The 18,005-nt window shown below is 46.9% G+C and overlaps 1 protein-coding gene across 1 annotated transcript in view; it reads right to left on the reverse strand.

Annotated features, from left to right (window-relative positions):
- DNAH9 (dynein axonemal heavy chain 9) overlaps positions 1–18,005 on the reverse strand; it is a 160,501-nt gene that overhangs the window by 43,580 nt on the left and 98,916 nt on the right. Inside the window, exons 54-59 of the mRNA XM_051635224.1 lie at positions 17,780–17,902; positions 15,616–15,820; positions 10,912–11,076; positions 8,399–8,539; positions 4,344–4,514; positions 2,235–2,357 (exon numbers count right to left, since the gene is read on the reverse strand). Coding sequence (XP_051491184.1) covers positions 2,235–2,357; positions 4,344–4,514; positions 8,399–8,539; positions 10,912–11,076; positions 15,616–15,820; positions 17,780–17,902 — 928 coding nt within the window. The remainder of the gene's footprint in view (positions 1–2,234; positions 2,358–4,343; positions 4,515–8,398; positions 8,540–10,911; positions 11,077–15,615; positions 15,821–17,779; positions 17,903–18,005) is intronic.

Consider the following 18,005-nt stretch of genomic DNA (forward strand, 5'->3'; position numbering starts at 1 on the left):
AAGCTGTATAGAAGCCGTGACTAATTAAGCTAATTTTAACAGCCTGTGACAAAATGTGATTGTACTAAAACCATGCCTCAAGTAACAAGTTGCCAAAAACACCAAGGCTAATAAAGCAACAGACATTACTAGAACATAAACACTAATAAAGTTGGCACCAGCCAACTTTATTTAGGGCAAAGTCAACAGTGGAGTCATAACAAAAGACAAGCTGAGGAGCGTTCGGTACCTGATCGTATAGAATTCGCCATCTGAAAATCCTGAAAGGCAATTAGTGCAGATTATTGATCAGATTGTGACTCTTTGAGATGTGCAGTTTGTGGGGACAGTGGGTGCTGAAGACACCTGATGCCTGGAGCACAGCTGGACACTTGTACCTCCTGCCATCTCCCAGCTCAGCAACGGGAGAAGATGCAGAGCAGCACTTCTTGGCATCATGTAGGTGCCACCTCAACCCCAAGAGAATCAGTGGGAGAGAAGGAGCTGAGTGGGAAGGGCTCATCTGAAGGAGAATCAAGCATTACAAAACAACTTCAGGTGACAACCCACCCTCAATTTCTGCCTCCCTCAGGATAAGGCTCCAGCTACTACAGTGACTGCATGAGAAACACTCAGCACTGCATCAGTTTGGGATGGATGAGGAAGTGCAGGCTGCTGGTGGGGATGAAGCTGGGCCACATGGCTGTGGGAAGGGGAGAAGACCTTGTTTAGGAATGCTACTGACAGTATTTGAGCTCTGCTGAGTAGAAGCTCCTGACTGCTGGTCTCATGGCAGGCTCTCTGAGACCCTCTGCACATAAATGCCTGTTCTCCTGGATCTGACAAATAGTGATGCAAGAGTAAAGTGAAGAATGAATGACTGGGAGTTGGTGTTCCTTTGGCATTTATCTCAGACTGGTTTGGGTTGGAAGGGACCTTAAAGATCATCCATCTCCAACCCTCTGCATGGGCAGGGACACCTCCCACCAGCCCAGGCTGCTCCAAGCCCCATCCAACCTGCCCTTCAACACTGCCAGGGATGGGGCAGCCACAGCTTCCCTGGGCAGCCTGGGCCAGGGTCTCACCACCCTCACAGCAAAGAGTTTCCTCCTCATGTCCCACCTAAATCTCCCCTCTTCCAGTTTAAAGCCATTCCCCCTTGTCATACCACTACCTGAGCTGAGAACGGTACCACCTTCATCACAGTAATGAGGCAGTTGCAACCACCATTTATGGGGTCAAGTTGCACCAGAGGAGGTTCAGACTGGATATGAGGAAAAATGTCTTCACTGATGTAGTGGTGAAGCATTGGAACAGGCTGCCCAGGGAGGTACCCAGGACTCCTGCAAAACTCTGGGAAGCTCCACAAAACAATACAAACAGGAAAAGAATCTCAGAGATGTCTTGGGCTGCAAGGAGGTACTTTGGTCACTCTCCAAAAACAAAACACATTGTCTACACAGGATGGAGTTAAAAGGGAAAACCCAATGTCCAGGATGACAATTTGGGAACTGTCCCAACAAAGCCAAGACATCCTCTCTCCCCACTTGACAGTACCAGAGAAATGTCCCACAAAGGCAACATGCTACGAACAAAACTGATTCTTAATTCACAGCAGGAGCCAGGGACTGATCAGAAGCCATAAAAACCCCAAAAGATACAATCTCAGCTTCAACAAGGTGGGAATGAACAGGCCTAATCTGTAGAACATTTTGTCCCTTTCCAGGAAACAGATCCTACCCTGCTGAATCCAATCCAAACCCAGCACAATTTGCATTTGTTGACAAAGAGCAGCCAAGATGAGCTAACTCCCATTTCATTGGGATGCTCTTCCTCACCTCTCACCCCAAACACATGGCAGCTGTTAGACCTTCTCCTTTCTGCAGGTCTGTCAGCTGCCACTGCTCTATCCCCAGCACATGTCTGCAGATGGTCATGTCTACCTTGAATTCCCACCTCCTCCCAAATACAGTGAAGATCTCCATGCTCTTTACAAACTTCAATCACATAACCCAAAGGATATTCTCCTTCCTGCCACACAGAGAGAGAAGCCTAAGTCTCAGCAGGAAAAATCACCTTCTCAGGGACACACAGATCATCAGAACTCTCCATTTCAGTGGTGGTTTTGTGCTGTTTCTCAGGTATGGTGAGAACTTTGCTCATCAAATGCTAAAAGCACCAACATGAGGACTGCTGAAAGGCTTTTAGAGGAGATCAGGGATGTTGATTTCACACAGTTCAAATGAAGCAGATACCTTGATTCCTCCCCAGGAGTGATCAGACAGGAACTCCACAGGGCTTGTGACTCCAGTCTGTGCTGGGTACCTCAGCAGGAAATCCAGTTCTACTGTGTTGATTTCTTTATTCATCAGAAGTATCTGTAATCCCAAACAAACAAGATATTATTGAGCAGCCAGGACACAGACCAGCATTATATTCTAGCAGATTAATTGTTCATGTAGCTGCCAAATGTGTGGCTAAAACTTTGGAGGGTTGAGATGAAACATGGAGGTGTTTTGGGTCTCTCCAAAAGAGGACCAGGAATGAGTATGGAGCGTGGCAACATAAGAGGACCAAAGTCTGGGGAAACTTAAGTAGCAAGGGTTCTCATCCAGGTTCATAGATAGCTGAGAGGTCCCTGCTGGCAGAGACAGGTGCTGCAGGTCCTCACACTGCAGCTAGAGAACAGAGAACTTTCTTGAAAGGAACCAGAGCATGCAGCCCTTGTGCAGGCTACCAAGGTCTGGTCCATCCCTCACTACCTTGTTACATTTTCAAAGTAAGTGGAGAATATTTCCAAAAACCAAAAACCAACAACCTCAAGAAAACCCAAAACAAACACAAAAAGAAAAACCACAAACCTAAACCCCCTCACAGTACCTGCACCAGGACAATAAGGGGAATAAGGACATTCCTGAGGTCCCAAACACTGAAGAGCACCTGGGCCATGCAGCTACTACCAATGTTTTTGGTATGTTTTGTGTAGATGCCCATCCCTGGAAGTGTCCAAGGGCAGGTTGGATGGGGCTTGGAGCAACCTGGTCAAGTGGGAGGTGTCCCTGCCCATGGCAGAGGGTTGGAACTAGATAATTTTTAAGGTCCCTTCCCACCCAAGCCATTCCATGCTTCTCTTATTTTTTACCACCAGTGGTGGCTTTTGGGAACACATGGAGTAAGGCTGCCAGAGCAATCTTCAAGGTCATTCTGGAAAGCCATAGATGCTCACTGAAAGCAACTGAAGCTGCTGCTCCAAGTGCACTGCCAGCCTCCTGAAATCTCAGAGACAAACTCCAAAACCCTGAACACCAGTTCTGGGTGCAAACAGGACTGTGCTGGAGTACTGAGTTTGGCATTTCCTGGTCACAGATCCTAAACTCTACCTCATTATTGCCTGCTGGGCAAGACGTCTCTGCCTGGTGTCTCCTCCACCAACAGTGGTAATGAGCTTCTCAGGCCCAGTGCCAGCTTTTTTTGGTACAGGAGAATCCTGTGCCTCCTCACTCAACTGCCCCCACAGACTGCAACAGTAGATGCCAACTTTCCTGACACCTTAAAGTGACACGTTCATTATCTTTAATGCTCTAAGTAATTACAAGCACAAGATATGCTACTCAAATACTTCATTTTGAGATTTATATCAGAAAATCTATGTAACCTTTGGGTAGAAGTCTGACATTGAGAAATACAAGCTGACTTTTTAAACACAGTTTATTAACTAAATATACTGTTATGGTCATTTTAATATCTGTATGTATGTATATGAGTATATATATTCTTCCTTCCCCTTTTACACAGACTATTTTCTTATGTAGAATTAAAAAAATCATGGCAGTCACTGGGTCAAGGTTAACTAGACCTGCCCAGTGCTGGAGCAGTTCCAACGGGGTTCACATCTGCATTCAGCATGGCAGGGCATTGACACTGGCATTCACTGCTCAAATTTACAAAAACACCTTTGCAACATGATGCCAAGCACTATTTATTGACTGAATTTGATTTCAATATAGGGACATTAAAAGGCCAAAGATTAAAAGTTAAACAAACATGCTAAACAGCTGTGTAGCACGTTTCTTTTGGAGAAAAGGAACAAGCCTTCAAGACCAGTTTGCATTGCCCTTTTCTTTTTTTCCAAGCAGGTATCACTCTCTCAAACAACCATTTGTCAGTGTAATGCAAATCAAGCACAGCATCTGTGGCTGTTATGAGCAAGAGAGGCAGAGAAGAAAATCAGTTCCCAGCCCTTGTATGTGCTGCTCTGATGCTGAAGGCCACAGCTGGGACAGCTGGAGCTCTCTCTGCCTGCCAGCACCTCTGCCTGTAAAAGAAATCATTGCATACAAATGGCACGAAGTGGTGGTGCTTACCTGGAAGGTCACTTGAGCAGTGTAGGTCAATTTATCACACTCAAACAGCCCCCGGGTCGTGTACTGGAACACAGAGAAGGTGATGCTGTCAGTGAGGCTCAGCACGCGCGCGGCCAGGCTCTCACCCGGAGGTGCCCTCTCAATGGCCTTCTGGAACACCATGCTGAACGCCTGGGTGGGGAGACACAAGGACACCAGTGGTTTCCAGATGCTCTTCACTTGCTCCTGAAGGGTTGCAATGACACTCCAGAGGGCTGTGCTGCCATCCAGCATGACCTGGGCAGGCTGGAGTATTGGGCAGAAAAGAACCTAATGAGGTTCAACAAGGGCAGATGGAAGGCCCTGTACCTGAGGAGGAACAACCCCATGGATCAGTATGGTTAGGGGCTGACCTGCTAGGAAGCAGCCCTGAGGAGGAGGATCTTGGAGTCCTAGTACACAATAAGTTAACTAGGAGCCAGCATTGTGCCCTTATGACCAAAAAGGCCAACGCAGTCCTGGGGTGCATCAGGAAGAGCGTGGCCAGCAGGTGGAGGGAGGTCATCCTCCCACTCTATTCTGTCCTCAATTCTGGGCTCCCCAGTTCAAGAGAGACAGGGAACTACTGGAGAGAGTCCAGTGGAGGGCAACAAAGATGATTGGGGATTGGAGCATCTCCCTGATGAGGAAAGGCTGAGAGAGCTGGGACTGTTCAGCCTGGAGAGGAGAAGGCTGAGACCTTACTAATGTTTATAAATATGTAAAAGGCAGGGGAACAACATCTAGAGCCCAGACCCACTCTCTGCCTTTTGCTGCTTTTTCAGACACACACAGCAAGGCAACAATGACATTCCCTGGGACATGGAGCTCTCTTGGGCTTGAGCAGCAGTGCAGAGACAGGCTGGGACAATTAAGAGACAATGGACATAAGAAACAAGTATGTTCTCTCTCAGGCATTACACAGCCCAACTTCTCTGCCAGTGTTGAGCCAAGGACAGTGGTGTTCCTGGAGGAAAGCACCCCTCCACCCCCCCATGTCATGATGTTTCAACTGAGAAAAGAACAATTCTCCTAAATAAATAAAAAGTCCAATGAATATTTTACTGTCTGGATGCAGCAAAGGACTGGATGAGAAGGGCAGGGGGGAATTCACAAGTATGAACCATTTGGGGATGTGTTAATGCACCCAGAATGATGCTCTTTTTATATAAGATACTAAGGATTCCTGTAACAATATTCTGATCTAAATGAGAGAAGACAAACAACTTTCAGAGCCATCCAAAGAAAACCCATTAGCAAATTAACAAATGCAACTACGAAAAAAAAAAAAAAAAAAAAAAAAAAAAAAAAAAAAAGCCCAAGTCCTGATGAGCAAAGTGACAGGTCCCTGCTCTGGGACCCAGCTAATAGGAAATAACCAGGCCAATACAGAGTCACAGAATCCCAGGGGTTGGAAGGGACCTGGAAAGATCACCCAGCCCAACCCCCCTGCCAGAGCAGGGGCACCCAGAGCACATCACACAGGAACGTGTCCAGGGGGGTCTGAATGTCTCCAGAGAAGGAGACTCCCCAGCCTCTCTGGGCAGCCTGTCCCAGGGCTCTGTCACCCTCACAGGAAAGAAGTTCTTCCTGATATTCACATGGAGCCTCCTGTGCTCCAGTTTGCACCCACTGCCCCTTGTCCTGTCACTGGACATCACTGAACAAAGCCTGGCTCTGTCCTCCTGACACTCACCCTTTACATATTTGTAAACACTGATGAGGTCACCCCTCAGTCTCCTCTTCTCCAAGCTCCAGAGACCCAGCTCCCTCAGCCTTTCCTCATCAGGGAGATGTTCCACTCCCTTCATCATACAAATGAATAGCACCAGCTGGACCAGGCATGACTGTTTTGGCAGCATTATTTTTAGGGTTCTACAAAGAGAGAATGATGCCTCAACAAATCAAAGTAACACTGATACCTATGCATTATTAAATAATGGCAGAATGGAATATTTTTTTTTCCTGCACAATTTCTTTAAATTGTGTTAAAACAGGCCACAGAGTCTCATGTAAATCTTGTGTGCTCTAATTTATAATGGGCTCCTAGCTGTGCCATGAGCATTTTAAAATCATCTCTGTGCATCTTCACACAATGTTTTATGATCTGTCATCAAAACTTACTAGAGGAAAACATTTCACCCAGTAATTTTCTGTGTATTTATACACATTGCCAATGGAAATTCCATTGCAATGGAAAACAAACCAAACAAAACACAGAAGCTGCAGACTAAAGGTGAAACCTCAGAGCTGCTGGATCTATCATCTATGTGTAAGGAATGAATCTCCTGAAGGGCATCCTTGCACAAAAGGTATTCTGTCCATTTTCCTGGTTAAATTATTTCATCATATGAGCCTTAGAGATCAAAATAAAAAAAGCTTCTTTGTGGATGAGACTCAAAATATTGTATTTTCTTCACAATTACTTTTTGCAGGTCACTTGCCAAGGGATGAAATTGTTTGGATGGAGTTCTAGACTAGGGTGTCATCTTATTTAACCCTCTGTCCTCAAAATGCCTTTCTCCTATGATAAAAAAAAAGGGTCTTCCATTTATTGAAACTGGAAGTCTTCAATAAATACCCAAAGGGCTCTTGGGTCTCTACTGACTAAACCTATTGAGACTCCTCTGTCCAGGTGAGACATTGTCTGCACTTTCATTTTTACTGCAGCAGGTCCTTAGAAGCTGCCCAGGGACCAAGACTCCCCAAGTGTCTTGGGAGAAGAGACAGAAAGAGGTGCCTAAGCATCTTCAAAGATAAAGGGGTTGGCTTGAAAGAAACCCCACTGCCTACCAGCCAAGATAGTCAATAAACTTGGCAAAGATGGCCAAGCCTTCATTCCTGCAAAAGTTACTGGCTTTCCACTGGGCTCTGCTGCCAGATGTTTTAATACCCTGTCATTTGGGAAGTCAGGACTGTTTCAGCATCAAGGTCTTGGATAACTGTTGAGGGCTGTGGCAATTCCTGTTAAGGTATGAAAAATCTGCACAGGCATTATGACCTTGATGACATCTTTGAAAGAGAACCAATGTAAATATAAAGAAAAGATTAACTGGTGGAGCAAGTGACTCAGAATGATGTGCAAAAACTCTGTGCATAAATATATAAAATACACAGGAGAAGTACTTTGTTGGCTCTTCCCCCATTTGACATCTTTTAAATCCATCTTGTTCAGCCAGGCCAAGGCTGTGAATATGGAAGAACAAACAGCTTGTAAGGTTCTGCTTCGCAAAGAAACTTCCCAGATTTTAGTAATCATAGAATCATTGAATGTCTTGGGTTGGAAGGGACCTCTCAAGGTCATCTAGTCCAAACCCCTACAAGAAGCAGGGACATCTCACACTAGATCAGGTTGCTCAGAGCCCCATCAAGCCTGACCTTGTATGTCTGCAGGGATGGGGCCTCCACCACCTCTCTAGGCAACCCATTCCAGTGACCCACCACCCTCAAAATAAAGAACTTCTTTCTAATGTCCCACCTCAATCTACCCTTTTCTAGCTTAAAACTATGACCCCTTGTCCTGTCGTTATTTTAGTAACAAATGGTGTTAGTGCATGGCTCAATCAGACTGTGTCTTTCCACAAAGTTTCAACTGCTCAGCAAGAAACCAAGTGAAAGAAAGAAGAGCTAATTAAGGCTTATCTATCCTGATCCTAACGTCACCACCTGCACTGGGCTGACTGGTACGTCCAGAGTTGCGTATGGACCGTGGTCCACGCTCAGGACTCAACGTGGAGGGACCATTTTCTTTGGCATTCAGACCACTCTTCACTGGGTCTTTGCAGGCACTGCTGAGACTCTGCTCCTCCACAGAGGCAGTGATGAACATGCCCTGCTCAGCATTTCTTGTGGGCTTTGGACAAACCTTTCATAACAAGCACTAAACCCCATCGCAACGCAAGTTAAGGGCAGCGCGTGTAAAGCAGACACAGAAATAAATACAGGAGACTTCTCCATAAAACCAAAGTAGTAGAACGGTCTTTGTCTGGGAGTTCAAAGATCCCTAAGAGTCCCAAGATGATGACTTTGGGTGGCACCTTCAGCGAGAACTGGTACATGGGGTGGATGGTGTGGAGGTCGTTCATGGTGAAGTAGAGCAGGGAGGCCCGCGCGGCAGCAGGCCTGTAGTGCTCTCTGGCCTCGTTGATCTTGGCTTCTGTCACCTTAGACTCCTGGACCTGGGAAAAAAAAAAAACAAAACACAGAGCAAACATACTGTGGAAACATCTCTGTCAGGGGAGGGTGCCATGGAGACCCCAGGGCAGGCAGTGCCAGGGGGCACAGCCAGGTCTGAGCCGCCCGCTCCCACCACCTCCTTCCTCTGGCACTTTCTCATTTTAACTGTATTTACCTCCGTGTTGCCCACTCCTCTGTTTTCCCAAACTCCTTCCAGGCTTCTCACTAGGATTCCTGCTCTTTACTAACTCAAATTGTTTTTTTTATCAATGAGTTTCTCCTGCTAAGTGCCACCCTCCCGAGCAGCTCATTAACAGCACAGGGCTGCACAGACTTCGTGCTGCCCAAAGCAGCTTCCCCGAGGCTGAGAACTGCCAGTGGAGAAGGGCTGTTTGCTGCCTTTCCTACCAGCATTTAACACACCCTGCCTTGCTGGCCAGGTGTCTGCAGAGCTGCCCTGATGGACACGGTGAAAATCCTTTTGGCAGGTACATCACCCCATTATTAACTCCGTCCTGTTCATTCTTTCATTCCACAGCAGCACAAGGTGACAGCCTCCAGCCTCTCGGGGATTATTTTAGGTTCTGGATATGTACAGACAGAAGTGCCTTGCTACACTGCCACATGCTGCCAAGCCAGTGCTGATTCAGCCAGCTCAGCAAGCCTTGCAAGGGAGATGTGGCAGAAAAGGGCTCAGCACATGTTGTACAAGCCAGCAGGGCAGGAGACATCCCCACCAAAACATCAGTGGGTGTCCCTCTGGCATGAGCCAAGCTGGTCTGAGCACTTCTGGCCAGGGCACATCAACCTTCTGGCTGGGGCATCAAACCATTTGGCTGGGGCACCTCAAACCATCTGGCTGGGGCACCTCAAACCATCTGGCTGGGGCACCTCAAACCTTCTCAATGAAGCACAGATTGAGCCTGAATCTGCTGCATGCAACCAGCACATGTTGGAATCTGTGGGATTAGCCTGTTTGCACAACCCCTTGAGGAACGATGGACTGTAGTGTCTGAGTCTCCCAAAGACCAGCTTCAACATCTACTGGAGAAACAAGCATCTGCATGGGCCATGAATCATCTGTCTACATCAGAGAAGTCCCCTTTTGGCAGCACTCTTGTCTCTCCACTGACTATAAAGGGAGGCAGAGCCTAGCTTAGACTTAGGCAACCAATTTGTAGATGTCCCATACCCCAAATTATTAATGATTCCAGTAAAAAAAAGCCAAAGTTGGGGAAGATGGTTGCTTTCCATAAACAGAGCAGGGAGGACTTCCACAGGAAGGATAAAGCTGGCAGAACATTGATCTTTGGGTAGACAGACCAAGAACAGAGTAAGGGCTGATTTGAGAAGCAGACCCCTAGCAGGGCCCTGACACAGCTTTCCATCTGGGCACCAAACTAAGGAAAATCAGGTGCAAACTCCAAAATTAATCTCCACTACCACACAGCTGGCAGTGACCAGTTTTACCACCACAACTTCAGAAATTTAAGCACTTCGAGAGCACCTGCTTCAAGAGGGAGATGCCAAGCTTGCCAAATCAAAACTTGCCATTAACATCCCTTTGGGGGGGTTCAAGCAAACCCTCCTAGGTGGGATCTGATGTACCACAGACAGCAGAAATAGTTCAGTCTTTTTAACGTGGAGGATCACTTAGCTCCTTGGTCACTGGGGCTACAGCACTGGGAAATGAGGGGCAGTTCCAGCCTGACCCCAGCACCTGGGTGACTTAGCCAGGCAGTGGGCTGGAGGAGGACAAGTGTGGGCTGTGCAGATAGGAAGACTGTGCAGGGAAGCAGCTGGGAATGGCCATAGAGGAGTCCTGTCACAATCCTGGCAGGTCAATCACACTTCTCAATTCCCCCAGTGGCAGGGGAAAGCTACTGTGCCTTCAGCTGAGCCCAGCCTGCAAAGTGACCCAGGCAGGTGGCCATGCTGACACTGCACAGCTAATACAAACACTTATTTATACTCTGAGGAACAGAAGGGTAGGAAATACCCAAGTTCTTGCAGATTTACTCAAGATCATAAACGCAACAGATTCCAGTCCCTGGTCAGTACTAAAATCCAGCTTAATTGAGGAATTCAGGATTATGCTAGAAGAGTTTGAAGCTGCCTTGATACAGTGTGTAAATTTTATTGTCTTTACATCAGGCACTGACGTTTTGTCTTGGTCTTAAATAGGCCATTTAACATACAAAAGAACTAAATGGCCTGAAATTGCCCAGAATGGAGAGCCCTTCAATTTACACCACTTCCTATTCTCTGCTCAGCAGGAGGGGCAGAGATGGGTAAAGAAGTTACGTTGCACTAAGAAATCCTTAAGGACAACATCCCACACATGCTTTTCTCCAGGCTACCACTGTCTTTGTACCTTCTCTTCAATTTCTGCAGCTGTCTGTTTAGTGATCTCCAAGTTCTCCACCAACGCTGTATCTCCCAGGAAGTTCCCAGATGCTGATGACAGTCTAGAGAGCAAGTTGTCCTCTAAGGCTTTCAAGGTGATTTTGAATCCGTTCTGTTGCTTTGTGAGATCTGACTGCAAATCATAAATTCAGAAAGTTTTAGCCACGAAACACTTGATAAAGATTAAGCACCTTCACATGGGAACAGGCTTTAATTGAGACTTGCCATAGTCCAATACTGCTTAATCCTGCTCTCTGCCACTCCTGGGCATGGACAGAGCTCTGGGGATTGCTCCATATCCAACAGGCTGTCAACTCAGAAACCTTTAGCAGCACAGAAAACACCAGGAGAATTGAGCCCTTTCACTAGGAATGTACTAAAATGTTGGAAATTGATCAGGAGGAAAAACCCTTCATTCCCCATCTCAAATATATATCCTGCATCTACTTAGAAGAATCTGTTTGTTGAGCTCAAGTCAGCCTGGATAGTCCCTGCTGCTTCTCACTCCTCCCGTGGAACCTCTGCACTTGCCAGTACACATCAACACCAGTCACACCAGCAGTGAGGTTAAATCTTGATGGAAAAACCAACAGCAAGGTCACTTGGGTCCAGAGATGAGCATGAAGCATCCCCAGCTCAGAACATCCCCAGAGCAAAGTCCCAGCTTCATTTGACTGCTGCTCCCATCATATCCTGGCTTTGAGATCTCACTGGACCAGTGATGTGCTGTGCTAGAGGTTGCACCTGCAAAGACAAAGTCCCCCTGCCAAAGGATTTGCAAACTCAGCACAAAGTCTGCCAAGCAGATACAGACCAGTAACAACCAACTTGCCTCAAGGGCAGATCTTCTGAACGATAGTGGAAATTCTTCCCATTTCTGGGAAATTCCCCCTCGCTCTCCCCAGACACCTGTTCCTTGCCCTCTTCTGCAGAAATACCAGTCATTAACACTCTTCAGGGTGGAAACAAAGACTCTCATCTGGCTCCTTTTTAAACTGATCCTCCAGAGCAGGTTTTCTCCCACAAAATGTGACTGCCCTATTCTAATGTTTGCTCAGGGAAATGGCATCTTTCCTGGTTCTCAGGTATATGATGTTATCCCAGTATATGGTCCTATTGTGAGTGCCTATTTTTAGCTTTATCACAGAACACACCCTGTGGGAAAGCTGTGCAGCTGATCTGGATGCTGCTGTGATATAAGCCTGATGACTATTCTCTACATAAACGAAGTCAGTCACTAACACCCTGGTACATAAAGCCAGGGTGTGACACAGTTTTAAATCCTCAGACCGTATTTCAATGACACAACCAAGAACTTCAAGTAACTTGCAAAAGAGTGTTTTATAGCCCTGCAAAAACTAGCCAGCTCCATGACATGGCAGACATGGTGCATGGGACAAGTTCTGGGCCACAATGACCGGCACACGCCAAGCTTTGTGTCATAAGCCAAGTGACAGCTTTTGGAAAACATACCCAGACCTTCCAACCATCTACAGGGCTTGGAAGAGGCCCAGAAATGGGAAATGTGACCCTATGTCTTTTCCAAACCCACCACACAAAAGGAAGCCAGCACTATTTGCTCTCTTATCCGAGGTTTTCAAGCAGACTAACCAACTCTTTCATTAATAAAGCATCATTCAATATTTGGGCTGAAGTTTCACCTACTTGCTGCACACACACTCATTCCATGTTAATGTCAAGCCAAGCATCCAGCAAATCCTGCACTGGGGCATGTCTTGTATTGGTGTTTCAGCTCTAAACAGCTGTTTTTAAAGGCCTGTTCTGTAAGCATTACACACAGGAGATTGTCCATGGTGGTAAATATTTCATAAATCTTGAAACAGAAAACTTAACACAGCTAATCTTGTGCCTCCCTGTCATTCAAGCATAGCATGCCCTGGAAGATGACATGTTGCAAGCTATTATTCCAGACCATGGACTATAAGCCCTGAAGTTATTAATGAGGACGGGTGTGACTTTAGCTCCAATAACTTGCAATCACCACACCATTTGGGAAACACACCCTCAGAAGTGCACACAACCCTGTGTGCACCTCCCCACAACAGCCTGTATCTGTTGCAGCTTCTCGGTGCTGTTGTTTCAGCAGCAGCAAAGTCATCATTTCTTCTTCCTGCAGTGGAGCTCATGGGCTGTGATTTCATAGCTCATAAATAACAGCTCTACTTCAGGGCAACACGTTACTCTGAGAGCCTTGGACTCCATGAGGAAAAAAAAGCAAGTAAAAAAAGCTCACCAGAGCTCCAGGCCAGTTTTGCAGGATTCACTACCAACCCCCTGCTAGCTCAGCCACAGCAGCCACCTCCTCTGTGCTGGTTTTGGCTGGGATAGGGTTCATTTGCTTCACAGCAGCTAGAAGTGTGCTGTGGGTTGGATTTGGTATGGGATTGATGGGAAGGATGCTGCTCCTTTCCTGATGGGTTTAGTTATTGCTGTGAGATCAAGGACTTTCCCTTTTCCCGTGCTTTGCCAGTGTGTGGGGACACAGGAAGCTGGGAAGGAGCACAGCCCTGACCCCATTCCATACCATTCCATGTCATGCTCAGGATATGGAGCTGAGGGAAGAAGGAAAGGGACATGCTCAGAGTGAAGGCATTTGTCCAAGAAACCATTTCAAGTGATGCAGCCCAGCTTCCCAGGAGATGGCAGAGCACCCACCCACTGATGGGAAGTGGTGAATGAATTCCATGGTTTGCTTTGCTTGTGCATGTGGCTTTTGCCTTACCTGTCCAACTGGCTTCATCTCACCCCACGAGTTGTCTCACTTTTCCCTTCTGACTCTCCCCACCCCACTGGGGGGTGAGTGAGTGGCTGCATAGGGCTTGGCTGCCAGCTGGGGCTGTTGTGGTGAGGGGGGTCTTGGCCTCTTCCAAGTGAGTAACAACAGAACTGGAGGAAATGGTCTGAAGTTGGGCCAGGGGAGGGTTAGAGTGGATATTAGGAAGAATTTCTATACTGAAAGAGTGGTCGGGGACTGGAACAGGCTGCCCAGGGAGGTGGTGGAGTCACCATCCCTGCAGGCATTCAGGACACGTGTAGCACTTCAGGGCATGCTCTGGTGGGCACATTTTGTGAGAGTTGGTTTCATGGGGTGTGTGGTTGTGGGGCTTGTTGTTGTTGTTCAGATGGGTTGTGTTGTTCCCTGCCCACCCCACCCTGGGGGGATGGTTTGACTAGGTGATCTTAGAGGTCTTTCCAACTGTGATTCTGTGACCTTCCGAGGCCACAATCCCTCCTCCACATCATTTGCACTGTTTTCTGGTGCATGGCTCTTCACAGCACCAGAGGGAAGTGCTGCTGGTTTTGAGTTGCTGATCTTCAGAGCCTGACTGTGGATTCATTAACTGCCCATGACACTGAATTTGTCTTTCATATTGTGACAACAACCGTGACCAGTGATGCTGCCCAGGCTAAGAGGAACAATCCTTAACACAGCAGCAGCTAATGGCCCCACCATGCTAATCATGGTCATCCCCCCCCTTCTGTGCCCATCAGCAAAAGGAACTGGCTGTTTGGATCATTTGCAACCCAGTGGAGAGCAAGGGGTGCCTGGTGGAGGAGCTGTGGGTCTCAGGGTCCCAGGGAGATAGCCATGGCTTACACATTAATTCCCTTCATTATGAATTTTTGATGCCATTTTTGGCTCATTAGCACATCAGCCTGGTTAAGACTAAATGCATCACTAAGGCTGCACAGCAAACATGCTTAAGAACCTCATTAAATGACAAGATTATTACAAAACTGGCCTGGCCTGACTGAACAGGTGCAATACATTTATTCCCACTCCCAGTAAATATTTAGCATTATACATAGTTGTTACATTGCTAAAAGTGCTGTTGAAACAAAGGATTCTCTTCAAAAAATGATAATGAAATTGAAGAGAAAAAAAAGAGAAAGAGAACATTTTGGCCTGTGAGAAACAAGTGGGAGGAAAAAACAGAACAGGAAAATGTCATTACCAGCCTCATAATATTGACAGTAGGAATTCTATACTATAAATGCCTACAATTAAGTGAGATTAATCCTACCTCCACAACTCAATCTGTCCAGAAAAACCTGATGTAATGAGAATCTCAATTTCCATTTCCAAGAGAAGGAGAAGAAAGAGACTCTTTTCCAAACTTTTTAAGGAGAAAACCCCAAAACTTGAAATTGCACTTTAAGTCTTCCCAAAACACCAAGAAAACAAAAGACTGAAGAAAAATATTCCTCAGTGTTTATCAAGTCAAGGAAAATGTCCTGATTTTATGATGAGCTCAGCAATCTCTGCAGCCTTGCACATGAAATGCTATGGAGTTTAAATTGCAATAATAATTATGTTACTACTAATAATAATAATTAGTATTATTATTATTACTACTACAATAACGATAGTAATCATAGAAGCCCAGACTGGTTTGGGTTGGAAAGGACCTTAAAGATCATCTAGATCCAACCCTGCATGGGCAGGGACACCTCCCACCAGCCCAGGTTGCTCCAAGCCCCATCCAACCTGCCCTTCAACACTGCCAGGGATGGGGCAGCCACAGCTTCCCTGGACAACCTAGACCAGTGTCTCACCACCCTTACACTAAAGAACTTCCTAATGTCCAACCTAACTCTCCCCTCTTCCAGTTTTAATACCTCTTCCCAGTGTAGACTCCCATCTACTGACCTTGAGCTCCTCCAAGTCAGGCCTCTCCATGTTGACCACGGCGGCGAGCAGCTGGTCCTCCAAGCCATCCCGTGTGACAGTGAAGTTGATGAGGGTGCACTGGGCCTGCAGCTCGGGCTGGAAATGGGGGTTTGCCAGCTTCGTGTGGAGGATGAGACGAAAAGCTGGGTTGAAGTCACATTCCTTGTCCCCAATCTTAATGTACCTGAAATGAGACCAGAAGAAGGAGCATGAGAGCTCATCTCTTTCAGGACATTTCATCCGGAGACAACAGGTGATATCAGCCAATGCCATCCACCAGCACTGGCCTTGGCCTTCTTCACACAGAAACCACTATTAAAACAAAAAGTATTTTAAGCTGGGAGCACCTGAAACACTGTGGTTTAGGATAAAACCCCCAGATCTCTGCTCCTGAATTCTGGATCCTGCTTGAGAAGGCTCCCAGTTTCCAATGGCAGGATGGCCATTTCAACCATGAACCACTGCCTTTCACAGGGGCTGCCTTCTGCCTAAAGCTGGTGTTACATGGAGGAAAAGCCTCTCAGCATTGAGATTTTAATTAGCCAGAGCTAAAATGGCCTGGTCTGTTGGCTCAGATCGGGCCAACTCAGATTGCATGAGCTCAAGCAGTGCAATGAGGTTTGGAGAGCAGTTGGCTGCTGTTCCTGGCAGGTAACATCACTAAGGAAACCTCATTTTCTCCTGGTCTGCATTCCTGACATCAAGTCTAAAACTTACAGAGACCCCAGGAATCAACATACTCTGAACCCAAGCTTAACAAACCCATGGGAACCAGAAGACAAGAGAAACTGGAAATGTTTTCAGGGATGCACTGGGACTGTTGAGGGAAGAATCCCATTACCCAGGGATCTGAACACACTTTCCAGTGAACCATCAGCTCCCTGGATATCCCCTTGGCCACCTCGATTGCTTTTAGAGCTGTGAAACTGAGGCAGAGAGAGCTCACACAGCACATGCAGCACCCAGAAATAAGGCCTAGAGCTCTGGCTTCACAAAAACCTTCTTGCTCTGGGACTATCAGCATCTCTGGGGTCTGGGCACATGTCCTGGAAAACATGAAACCCACAGACTTTTTATTGATTTTCCCTTTTTTAGGAAGCACACGATGTCACAGGGAGTTTTGAGAGCAGTTCCAACAGGGAACAACTGTACTTTCCACTGCAGGAGAGCTCAGGGGTCAGGCCACCTCTGCTGTACCCCCATCTCCACTTTCAAACACCTCTATCCCCTTTACCTGGGACTGTCAGTCCCTCAGAAATGCTCCTTCTCCTCCAACCTGCAGCCAAACCCACAACCTTCTCCTGATGTTTTCCCCTGTAAACTTGCCAGACTTTTCCCAGCATTTTACATCGTCCTACAAAACTTCAAGGCAAGTAAGAAAATGATCCTCAAGAAACTTCAGGAACGTGAAAACCCAGAGCTGAAGGGGATTTTTATTTCCTGCAGAAAGCCAAGAGCAGGACAGCATGGGGGGCACAGAGGTCACCCCACGTTGGGCTCCTGTGGGTGGCAGAGCTGTCAGCAGCAGAACGATGAGTCCCCACTGCAAAAGGCAGGGAAACAACAGCAAAAGAATCCTTGAATCCAGTTCTGTGGTGAGCTTAATTTGTTGCCATTATTTCAGCACAAACTAGAAAGATGCTTCTTTTACTTTACATAAAGAAAGCAGGAAAAAGTGACCTCCCTTGCTGACCTCCTCTGGGCTGGAGGGCCACCAGCAGCTGCCGGGAAGAACTTGGCTTCCTTAAGATCCATGTTCTTCAACCTGCAGCTGTATTCCCAGTGTTTGCCAAAAATCCAAGAATTACTTTTTCATCACAACAGCAATAGCTATTTTGGTAACAATTCAGCGTCAGAAGAGCCAGTTGCAGACACCAAGGTCACTGCAGAAGGAGAATTCCCAGTCTCCCTTTTACATGAGGTTTGAGTGACACTGTCCAATAAAATGAAGGATCTAGGCTGATTTCAAAGCCATCCCTGTGACTGAATTACCTGTGATTGCTCCATCTAAAATGCCCTCACTTCTGAAGGAGGGATGTTAGTGCTGCCATATAAGAGCACCCATCATCTGAGGTCAGGAGCAGGAAGCACAACAGCACAAATCACCCCTTTCCCACAGCTGTGGAACCTCCCCAGAGCTCACCTTCCTTTCTTGATTGTTTCCCTCCCCAGTAACGGCCCCAAAACTGGATCCACAGATTCTTCCAGGTTTTCAATCAAAACCATTTCCCCTGCAGCCAGGGCTCGTTCCATCGTGTCCAAATACCTGTGGGAAACAGCACAGGTATCACGGCAGTGGGGTGGGATGTGATGCTGTGCAGTGGGGTGGGTGCAGGGGGGCAGGGAGGGGTGCTCTGCCACGCAGCTCC

This window comes from Apus apus, chromosome 17 (genome assembly GCF_020740795.1).
Source record: "Apus apus isolate bApuApu2 chromosome 17, bApuApu2.pri.cur, whole genome shotgun sequence".
In the NCBI taxonomy this organism is placed as follows: domain Eukaryota; kingdom Metazoa; phylum Chordata; class Aves; order Apodiformes; family Apodidae; genus Apus; species Apus apus.